The sequence below is a fragment of the Corythoichthys intestinalis genome, chromosome 3 (genome assembly GCF_030265065.1).
Source record: "Corythoichthys intestinalis isolate RoL2023-P3 chromosome 3, ASM3026506v1, whole genome shotgun sequence".
In the NCBI taxonomy this organism is placed as follows: domain Eukaryota; kingdom Metazoa; phylum Chordata; class Actinopteri; order Syngnathiformes; family Syngnathidae; genus Corythoichthys; species Corythoichthys intestinalis.
In genome coordinates, this window is record NC_080397.1 from 59,268,274 (window position 1) to 59,280,391 (window position 12,118).

At 38.4% G+C, this 12,118-nt stretch overlaps 1 protein-coding gene across 1 annotated transcript in view; it reads right to left on the reverse strand.

The window, feature by feature from the left end:
- si:ch211-225b11.4 (thyroid adenoma-associated protein homolog) overlaps positions 1–12,118 on the reverse strand; it is an 89,933-nt gene that overhangs the window by 36,265 nt on the left and 41,550 nt on the right. The window contains exons 16-19 of the mRNA XM_057831137.1: positions 10,654–10,820; positions 6,879–7,034; positions 6,649–6,800; positions 6,436–6,573 (exon numbers count right to left, since the gene is read on the reverse strand). Of these exons, the coding sequence (XP_057687120.1) occupies positions 6,436–6,573; positions 6,649–6,800; positions 6,879–7,034; positions 10,654–10,820 (613 nt within the window). The remainder of the gene's footprint in view (positions 1–6,435; positions 6,574–6,648; positions 6,801–6,878; positions 7,035–10,653; positions 10,821–12,118) is intronic.

A 12,118-nucleotide genomic window follows, 5' to 3' on the forward strand; every position in this document is an offset into this window, starting at 1 on the left:
AAAATAGATTATGACCGGATTTTTATGACCCTGTCAGTCAAAATGACAGACAACAAAAAAGTGTAGCGCAACCTCTGAGTACAACTTACATCTCGTAGTCCTTTTATTTGGCCCTAATGTGTACTACATTAACACAACAGTAATAGTCCTTCTGATTATGGAAGTGTAGGTTTGCATAGGGATGTTAGGGACATAACACTAGGAACTTTTCAGGATGCTCAAATTTTTCCCACCAACTTTTAAGCAACCTTATTTGCATTATACAGTATAAGGAGTTCAGTTATATAGGTCTTTTAGACTGTCTTCACATATTTTGTATGGATAGAATTGACCCTACCATTATTTAGTGAATTACTTTCATTACGTTGAGACTGACACCATTTTCCCCCCCCTCAAACACACGTTTGATTGGCTAATGACTCGTTAAATTCCTATGTTTTCAGTGTAAATCGGTTCCGGACCCCCAAGCCGTCTGGACCGGATCTCATGCTTTCTGGACTAATACACGTTGCAACAACAAAAATCATTTTTTTTCTGCGGGTTTGCAGAGTGGAGGCGGGCAATAAACAAAAACCTTAGTGGTGACGCGCGTGAGCCAGCCAATGGGAGTGAAGCATTTGAAAGTTATTTTTAGAACAGCATGTCTCACACTCGCTTTCCAGACTCCACGGGGTGACAGCCAAAAACTGAGCCGAATGAAGTTGGACGAAGAGGCGAAAAGGTACGGCAAATGGCATGCTCAAAACTACGCAAGATTGATGCAGAAAAGTGTTTAAGGAGGAGTAGACCAACACATTTTTGTTCATTTTACCTGGCGGCAGCACAAAACTGCTAAGCCTCATCTGTTCAGAGACGGTGTTCTGGCAAAATCTGCTACATTGGCGAAACGTCCTACATTAGTCGAAATTGACACCAAAAGTACTACCGTGCAGGAGTCGCGTTAACCGAATATTTTCCGTCGTTGACCGGTTTTTTAAAACGGTGACGGAAAAAACTGAAGTCCGTCCGTCATTTTGACAGGTTGAAATTCACACCCCAAACCACAGGGTGGCGAGTGAGCATATTACCGTAATTAGCTATTGTCTCTCTTAATGCATGACGTCGTTGGCTTTTCTGTCAGAATATTGTAGCGTCACCGGGGTCTGGCGGCGGCACCGTGATTGACACATCAACGCGAGGTTCTTATTGGTGCACCCAGTGTGCCAACGTGTCATCCAATTGGTGGACTAGATTGCCGCCTGTGTATAGACCCCAATCGCATGACAACTCCGCCCCCCTGACTGGAGCCGCCATATTGTGTGTCAGCTCATCGTGTTTACGCATTACCGCTAAATACATGCCTCCTATTACGGCGTATTTTTCTGCTTGTTAACATTAATAATCAAAATGGTGAAGGCGTGTGTGGTGGTTGGTTGCAGTAACAGAGAAGATAGACGGAGAGACTTGAAGTTCTACCGTATTCTGAGAGACCCGAAGAGGAGAGCGAGATGGACTGCTGTAATTCGACAAGAAATCTGGGCACCAAACGATCACCACAGACTATGTAGTAGTCATTTTATATCTGTAAGATGCATTTCATTTATATTTAGAAGATTTTGGGCTGACAACCACAATTAAGATCATTGTGTGACGTTGGTGATTGTTGTTTTGTTGGTGTTGTTGGCGGTAAGCAGAGTAAAAAGAGGGAGAAAAATACCACGACTTCCGTGTCTAATTTTTCGCCGCCAAGCAAGCGTTACAATATTAATTAAAAATGAATGAAAACTAAATACTATTGAATACGTCATCATTATCATTTTAAAAATTTAAGTGACGGGTAAAAATAGATTATGACCGGATTTTTATGACCCTGTCAGTCAAAATGACAGATAACGAAAATGTCTAGCGCAACCTCTGCTACCGTGCGTGCTAAACTTGTTTTTTTTTGGATGCATACAGGCAGAATGTACTAAAAATGCCTTAAAGGGGATGTAGCGCCCTGGGAAAATTTTGATATTCCATCATTTATCCATAAACGCATGCCTTTTGTATTCATATCATGCCACTTCGTGTAATTACACACAAGAAAATGAGAGAAATTTGGCTCGATTGTCAAGCTAAAACGACCCGCGCCCGAGATCTGGCAGATTGTGTGCGTGACGTCACGACAAGTGAAGAGAGTGCCACCGGCCACTAGGGGGGCAGGGCCTGTCTGCATAAATAGAATTCTTTCTAGTGTGGGGAGAATTAGGGGTGTTTTGAGCTGTTTATGCTGATGCATTGTGTTCGTCCTGCACATATTCCAGGTTCCCTCATGAAGAAACACCGCTCGTTGTCAATAAAAGAGAATTCAGAATTGACAGTGAGGGCTGTTTCTTCAACAAGAAAAAGGCTCAGTGCTTTAATACTGAATGGTGGCGATGATGGCAGACAATTTCGTTTCTAGTTTCAGCAATGAATCCGACGTAGAAGGACGTAACGAATGTTCATCTAATGGTGACGAGGAGAGTTACAAAGCTTTAATCGGTGTTTTAGGTTCCCAATTTGAGCCCAAACGAACGCCAATGCAGCGTAATTAAACGGTCATTGAGGGGAGCAATGACACTGATGAAACATCGGCAGCAGATCATGTGGGAAACACCAATGATTTGTTTTGCATTTCTTTTTGTGAAGCTGATACACCGTGACTGCAAAATAAAGGAATGCATAGAATAATTATCATTTATTGCGCTATCATAGCTTTTCGCTCTGCCAACAGACACAAATATGAACGGGATCAGAGGATTTGTTCTATATATTTTACGAACGATAATTTATACATGTGTCGAGTCCTGTATCCAATGCGTGACATTTTTTTTTTATTATAAAAGAGTACTCACTCTGGCCATTTCGAGCTTGGCTGCTCCCTCCTTTGCTTAGCTTTAGCCTCCTTTACCAGTCATGTTCTCTCTCTTGATATCTCGGGACATTTAGGTGGCTGTGCCTGTATGGTCGGCACCGCATCTCCTTTGAGCAGCAATCTTTTAGCAAAACCCGATTTCTCTTGTCCATAGTTCGAGAAGCTTTCAGTTGGAAAATGCGCACCACAGAAAAGCGTGCCGGAGGCTGTGTCTAGAAAATTAGCCCTCTTTGCACGGACGAACTTTACCCATTTTCTGTGTAGTCCAGCTTTTTTTTTCGCGTTCAGGAACTCATGGATACTATATTCCGATAAATAACTATTTGTACACCACATAGCACAGCAGTTTTGAACCATTGTTGTGATGTTTTGGTCAAACAAACCCCAACGCTACTCTCTCTTCGTTAAAAAACAATGGCACCTAGCTCCGCCTCGACTTTCAATCACTTGTCGTGACGTCGCCGCCCCATTCGGCTGTTTCCGGAACACTTTCGGTAATGTTCGTCATTTTCGATCTATTTTCGATAATTGCTCATTAATGTGATTGATTTTTTTGTTAACTTTATCAATATTTGTTATCTTGGCGCATAACGGTTCTATTGATGTCTCACACCCCCTTTGCCGCAACATCCCCTTTAAGCAAATACTTAAATGCAGTTTTACCAAATATGGACGGTTTGAATACACTACGTGATTAATGTGGTCAACTGCTTCAAAGCTAACACAAAAAACAACAATGGTTAAAAGTATGAGAGGGTAATACATGCAAAAAAGTATTTTTGAGGCAATGAAAAAAGGTTCTAAAAAACTAAATAAAAACAAAAATAGTGAGTACTCGCCGCTTCTGACCGATGTGCGCATGCGTGCCGATGCTTGCACAAGCGCGATGAGCGTTGTGTAGACGTTTTGCCGCGTAGTAAGGAATGGCCGAACTGTAGCGCTTATAAAAAACAGCAATTTGAAAAGGCACCATGAGATGAAGCACGCAGCTTTTTCGCAAAGTTTCCCTATGAACTCTGCCATCCGTTCTCTAAAAATAGCGGAAATAAAGGCTCAATATGATCGCTTGATTATCTATTACTACCGTATTTTTCGGACTATAAGTCGCAATTTTTTTCATAGTTTGGCTGGGGGTGCGACTTATACTCAGGAGCGACTTATGTGTGAAATTATTAACACATTATGATATCATTTCACATGTTATTTTAATGTTTTGGAGTGACACTAATGGTTTGGTAAACTTGTTAGCATGTTCTCAATGCTATAGTTATCTGAATAACTCTTAATAGCTATGGCCACGTTCGCGTTCTGCCTTCGGCAATGTGTGTTGAATTGTATTATTGACGTTTTTATATTGAAATGGATGCTTTTAGTTTGTGGCGCTTTTCACGCACAAGTGGGGGCGCACTCGCTCACACGCCAGCTTTGAGTGAGTGGGCGAGTTAGCGAGAGAGAAACACGGTTGCGAACCTACGTTCATTGTTTATGTTTTTTAAAATATCTCTACAGAGGCAACGCCTGTGTGTATCAACTTTTCTGTTGTTGTTGTGTGTTTTCCACCCGCGACCGGACACTTACAGCCAGTTGTGTGGTTGTTTGAACGATGTGCTAATGCTAGCGAACGCATGCTAACCGTGTGTGTCATTGCTGTAAAAGCACATAATTATCATTTATTTACGTTGATGCGATCTGTTTGGTATCGAGGAGGAAATTGATTCAGCAAATTATACGGATGTCTAGCATCGTCATTTGGGAGTTTAGCCCGCTGAATAGCCAGGACCGAGCCGTAGCGTCCTGGTGAGGACAGTGTATTGGCATTTCGTTGTTCATGCACTGTACACTTATTCAGCATGTTGTTCTGTATTGTATTTTTATATTAAATAAATTGCCTTTTAAGATGACATATCTTTCTATGTGTTGGATTTTATCAAATAAATTTCTCCCAAAAATGCGACCTACTGGACTGTCTCAGGAAATTAGAATATTGTGTATTCTAATTTTATGAGACAGTCCTGTATGTTGGTGCTATCGTCAACTGGATGTACAGTATATATATATACTATATATACAGTATATATATATATATATATATATATATATATATACAGGACTGTCTCATAAAATTAGAATACACAATATTCTAATTTTCTGAGACAGTCCAGTATACTCCGGTGCGACTTGTATATGGCAGAAAACACAGACAAGACTGAAAAAGCAGTTTCTGCTCTTGCACCCCTCTTGCAGAGAAACAGTTGTATTTTAAGCCAAAAAAACTTTTGTGTTTGATAGAACAATATGTCTATATGCTGCCATAGCAGATTCATGGCTTACTAAGCCCCCGAATTATTTTTAATTTGCCCGTTTTACCCTGAAAACCCCCGTTTACAGACGTCGCGCAACCGTTTTTGTTTCAACCTAGCCATAAAAAGAAGGTAAGTAATTCTATTTATTATTCAAAATGTCTGTCATTTTTAGCTTAGAATTATTAATTGATGTCTAATATTTAGTTAAAAAAAAAGAAAACGACTTCAAAAAATTATTCACTTGCATGTTTTAAACTTTTAAACAAATTACGTCACAATGAAAAATTTGGCGTCTGTAAAAAAGTCACGGATATCTACCTCATAACTATCGCTTAATTGTATTTTTGTTGTTACTGTTGCATTTTCTTCGATATATTAGATGATAAATAATCGATCCAAACAAAGAAAATTTGAAAAATAACATTTAAATGGGTAACTATATGAAAAAGAAAATCTCAACCACTCCTTGTTGTCTGCGATTTCTGCATCGCGACCCTTGCTATATCAACATGTTTCACCCATAGAATCCCCCAAAAATCTGGCTGTGGCCATTCACAGCTGTGTCTTGACACTCAGTGATACATGCTCAATGGAGTTTTTGGATCGAAACAAGGTAAGTTTGCAATAATATGTTGTTAAAATCATGGCGTCTTTAATTCTGCTGTCGCGTGCTCTCGCCTCCAGATAGGGTTTTGCTGTTTAAAAAAAAAAAATTTTTTCAAAAATGCCCTCCAGTTCAAAATTTTTCTTCCCCCAGAAAATTGAGTTTTTTAAGCATTCCAATGATGTATCACACATGCATATCGGACAATTTTGAAATCTGGCCAAATTGGGGGTCTCAGAGCGGAACTTCAAGTCACTTGAGTGTTTTCCGCCATATGTTTTTTTTCTCTTCGTTGGGCATTTTATGGCTGGTGCGACTTATACTCAGGTGCGACTTGTAGTCCGAAAAATATGGTAATTAATTATTACTAAATATTATTTATTACTTACTATGAATTTATTTTTTTTAATATTTTATTTACATTTTTTAATGTTGTAATTATCATCATGGCCAAGTAAAGATACGTTTGTATTTTTTGGAAAAAAAGAAGCATTAAAAATATTTCCGGACCCGAGATTGTTGTAATTTTTTAATTTTGGACCCAGAGGATTTTTAATTCATGACCCCTGGTATATACAGTACATTGGGTCAAGGTGTAGCCCTGAGAATAACGTGGCATAATGAGTAGTGCACTTAACACTTGAACCTACCCAGTGACGGCATTTCAGAAGAATATTTCGAAAAATATCTGCCGCCATTTCTAGATGTTGTTTCATCAGAAAGCACATGTCAGGCTTGGATTCAGCTAGAATTCGCTCCACAAGAGAACCTAAAAGGATCCCGGTTTCCTTATAAGAAAAAGACAAATACACATGAGAAAAGTAGTAGTAAAATGTCAAATTACCACAAAGATGTGTTGGTACCTTGAGTGACACCCAGCAGCAAGTGAGAACAAGGCTGTGCTCTTGAGACAACAAGACACACTCGTCTTCTCCATCTTCTAGATTTCCTTCAGATGAGTGCGCTATCAGAGAGCTGATGGCATTCCCCATATCACAAAAAGAAGGGGGAGCATCTAAGACAGCAATATTTATAGGGGATTGTAATTTATTCCTAAAATTAAACCCAAACCAACATTTTTAGTGTGAATTACCACTTTCTGTATCCTGGTGTCCGTGCAAAACACCAAGCAGCAACAGTGAGATGTTCTTCAGAAGGCTCAGTAAGTCAATGGTCAGTGCAGGAGCAAGTGAATCAAAGATGTTCCATGTGTCTTCTAGCAAACATTTCTGTAAGGCACTCAGAACACCTGAAACCAAAGTCATGACATACAAAAAAGACACAGAAAAACTGTCGGTCAACTAGTGTAGCAACGATTTACTCGAGTAATTAGATTGAAAAATGGTTTGTTTTGAAAGTTTGCATTTAGTTTGGATTTGAGTGAATACACTGTCCTCTAGTGGTGACAGTGGGTATGACAACTCATTTCACATGGTTGAATCCAGCTGCTCCCTGTTAAGACCAGCATAAGCTAAGTTCTTGTTTGAGCTCATGTTTTTTTAATGCATTTGTAATTTAGTTTATTGGTATATTTAGCCGTTTTTTTTGTTGGAATATGTGTTTGAAGCATTTATTATTATCATTGTTAAAAAAAAAGTTCACATTTTTTTAGCCTTAAAGCTAGCGGACTTTTGCAAAGCAAGTTAGCCAATTGTTCTTTTGTTGTACTTGGATCCTCATTTATTTATTTTTTATACCGTTTAAAGCTCAGCGCAGGTATTATAACTATGATCCTTATCCGATTCCTCGATTAGTGCTGCAACGATTAATCGATTAACTCAAGTAATTCGAGTAGAAAAAAAAGATTCGAATTAAATTTTACTGCTTCGAGTATTCGTTTAAAGTGACATTGTCATGGTTTGTTTTGAAAGTGTATGAATCGAGTTTTATTGATTTGGGTGGATACACTGCCCTCTAGTGGCAAGAGTGAATATGACGTAATTCATTTCACATGGTTGAATCCAGCTGCTCCCTGTTAAGAACAATATAAGCTAAGTTTTTATTTGAGCTAATGTTTTTTTATACATTCATAATTTAGTTGAGAAATATATTTAGCAGTTTTTTTGTGGGAATATGTGTTTGAACAATTTGTTAAGAGCATTGTTTAAAAAAAACAAACTCCCTCTAACTATTTGATTGATTAATCGATTATTTAAATAACGGATAGCTTAAGGCGGAAATGTCCAAAGTCCGGCCCGGGGGCCAAATGCGGCCCGTGGTCAAATTTCATCCGGCCCCCAGCCTCTGTCATAAAATGAGTAACGTCTGACCCGCCTACAGACTTAATAAATTGGTCAGCATATGAAGTAGCTTAATGCTGCTCCTCATTTACCCTCTAAAAGGCAGCAGCACTCTAAGCAACATTACCCTGTGTTACCCTTTGTTCCCAATTTCTAAAATGGCGACAATCAACAAAAAAAAGAAAGTTGAATGTGACGGCTGACGCTTCAAGAATAGGTGGAAATTGAACTATTTCTTCTCTAAAATACGCAACAACTGTGTCTGCGTCATTTGCAAAGAGACAGTCGCTGTTTTCAAAAAGTTCAATGTGAGCCGATATTACCAAACAAGACACGCTGACATGTACGACAAGATTACAGGGAAGATACGTAGCGAGAAATTTAAGAAACTTGAAGTTAGTTTAATTTTACAGCAGCAGTATTTCGCAAGAGTCCGAGGGTCGAAAGCTCACGCCACAAAGGCTAGTTGCAAGATTGTTGAAATAATTAATTTAGGGCTGTCAAACGATTAAAAATTTTAATCGAGTTAATCATAGCTTAAAAATTAATTAATCCTATTTAATCGCAATTCAAATCATCTATAAAATATGCCATATTTTTCTGTAAATTATTGTTGGAATGGAAAGATAAGACCAAAGACGGATATATACATTCAACATACTGTACATAAGTACTGTATTTGTTTATTAGAACAATACATCAACAAGATGGCATTAACATTAACATTCTATTAAAGCGATCCATGGATAGAAAGACTTGTAGTTCTTAAAAGATAAATGTTAGTACAAGTTATAGAAATGTTATATTAAAACCCCTATTAATGTTTTCGTTTTCAATAGAATTAGTAACATTTTCGATCAAAAAATAAACTAGTAGCTTGCCATTGTTGATGTCAATAATTACACAATGCTACTGGTGCTGAAACCCATAAAATCAGTCGCACCCAAGCGCCAGCAGAGGGCGACAAAACACCCCAAAACACAAATAACAAGTGGACATGACACTGTGCTGTCATTTTACGTAATCTGTTTGAGCAGGGCAACTGCGTTAATTGCGTCAAATATTCTGACGTGATAGATTTTTAAAAAAAATTACCGCCCGTTAACGCGATAATTTTGACAGCCCTAAATTAATTAAAAAAAAATAATAATAATAAAGCAAATGTGACACACAGAATGGCTTGCTAAAATTTGCTTAAATATATTGTTCTACGTGAAGGACGTCAGCCAAGGTCGGCCCTCCACATTTTTACCACACCAAATCTGGCCCCCTTTGCAAAAAGTTTGGACACCCCTGGCTTAAGGTGATCGTAACGTCAAAATATCTTACCGATGCACGCCTAGTTAAGAGCATTGCTTAAAGAACAAAAAACAAAACAAAACATCCTTAGCATTTTATAGCATTTAAGCTAGCGGGCTTTTGCTATGCAAGTTAGTCACTTGTTTGGTTGTACTTCGATCCACATTTATGTATTTTTTTATACTCTTTGAGGCGAAGCCCAGGTATTTTAATTTAAATGTAAATACATTTATTGCTCTTGTGAAATGAAAATGTTTGAAAAAACACTCGGGAATTTTATTTTGTATTCGCATTTAATGCTCTTTTGAAGGTTCTTAGCCAGCCTTTGTTTTACATCTCTTTTAAAATGTATTCTGCAACGCATTAAAATTTTTCTAATCCGATTACTCGATTATTCAAACTAACTACAGTGGTACCTCTACATACGATCACTTCGACACACGATCTTTACGACATCCGACGTAAAATTTGAGCCGCCATTTGTTTCTACATCTGACGAGTTGCTCGAAATACGACGACATGACAGCACTGCAAACGAACGCACGGTGGATTTTCTTGTGTGAGAAATCAACACAGTTTTCAAAAAAAGTTGATACAGTTGGAGAAACAAGGAAAAAAGTGATGCTTACCTTTGAAATGAAGATGCAAGTTATAGAAAAATATGAGCTTGGGGTGCGCGTCCCTGAACTGGCTCAACAATACAGCTCCATGGTCCTCTTCCGACCACCGTTCGCCACTATTTATAAGTTAAGGTGACAATTATTATTGTGGTAACATTGCCAAGGAAATCGCCAGCTTCGTCACGTTTTTATCAATTATTTAAGAACTTATCCAACACAAAACGCCCATTGTCTTAAGCAGTTGACTGCTCTCAAGAAAACGAAAGTATTATCTCTACCGCACCGACCTATCTCACTGAGACGTCAGCTTCGCGGTGCGTTCAGGGACAGTAAAAAGTGTCCGCCATATTAGAATCCGATTCGTTACATTATTTACTGGAATAATTATTAATTATTCTTCTTATTATTATATTATTCTGAATTATTTATTTATAACTTATTTGTTTTTCTATGTTTAATTGCCATTTGTAACAGTGCCAGCAGTATTTATTAAGAATTTAGTGTATGTTTTTAGGCTTTGGAACGAATTAATGGAATTATAATGTATTCCTATGGGAAAATCCTGCTCGACATACGACCGTTTCGACTTACAAACAAGGTCCTGGAACGAATTAAATTCGTATGTAGAGGTACCACTGTATTTGATTAATCGATTATTTAAATAATAAATAGCTGCAGCCCTACTATTAACTATGACATCAAGACTCACCATGCATTGGCTTAGTTCTGGCAGCGAGCATCACATCGGTCTTGGCTGTGAGGTAGTGACACTCAAGCTCCTTCACAAGGAAATTTATAAAGCTGGAAGCCTTTTTATCATGAACGCCACTGACACTGATGTCACTATTTGCTCTGCTATCAGGAAGGCCTTGCAGTCTGAAAAACAAACAACTGGTCAGAGGTGGGTAGTAACAAGTTACATTTGCAGTGGTATGAAAGAGTATCTGAACCGCTTGGAATTTCTCACATTTCTGCATAAAATCACCATCAAATGTGATATGATCTTTGTCAAAATCACACAGAAGAAAAAAAAAACAGTGCTTCAACTAAAACCACCCAAACATTTATAGGTTTTCATATTTTAATAAGGTATGCAAACAATGACAGAAGGGGAAATAATAAGTAAATGAACCATCACATTTAATATTTTTTGCCCCCAAGTCCCAAGATCAAGTCTGGACTTTGACTTGGCCACTCCAGAATGTATATTTTGTTCTTCTGAAACCATTCTTAGGTCGATTTACTTCTGTATTTTGGATCATTGTCTTGTTGCAGCATCCATCCTCTTTTTAGCTTCAACCGTCTGACAAACAGCCTAAGGTTTTCCTGCAAAACATCCTGATAAACGTTTGAATTCATTCTTCCATTGATGATTGCAAGTTGTCCAGGCCCTGAGGTAGCATAGCAGCCCCAAATCATGATTCTCCCTCCACCATGCTTCACGGTGGGGATGAGGTGTTGATGTTGGTGAGCTGATCCATTTTTCCTCCACACATGACGTTGTGTGTTACTCCCAAGCAATTCAACTTTGGTTTCATCAGTCCACAAAATATTTTGCCAAAACTTCTGTGGAGTGCCAAGTGCCTTTTTGCGAACATTAACCGAGCAAGGTTTTTTTTTCGAGGGTTAGTTGATGTGCGCACAGAGATATTGGACTGTTCCAGTGATTTCTTTAAGTCTTTAGCAGACACTCTAGGGTCCCTTTTTACCTCTCTGAGCATTCTGCGCCAAACTCTTGGCATCTTTTTGGTGGACGTACATTCATTCCTTGGGAGAGAAGCAACAGTGCCAAACTCTCTCCATTTGTAGACAACTTCTCTGACTGTCTATTGATGAACATCCAGACTTTTAGAGATGGTTTGGTATCCTTTCGCAGCTTTATACAAATTCAACAAGCCTTATTGCAGGTCTTCAGACAGCTCTTTTGACAGAGCCAAGACGCAAATCAGACAGTGCTTCTCATCAAGACATTTCTTACCAGGTGTGTGTTTTATAGTGGGCAGGGCACTTTAAACCACTTACCAGTGATTGGGTACACACCTGACTTAAAATGTTTGGTAAAAATTGGTTTCAATTAGGCCTGAACGATATTGGAAAAAACTATTGCTGCGATTTTTTGGGGGGGTTGCAATATATTGCGATATTATATTGCGATATTAAAAAAAAAAAAATAT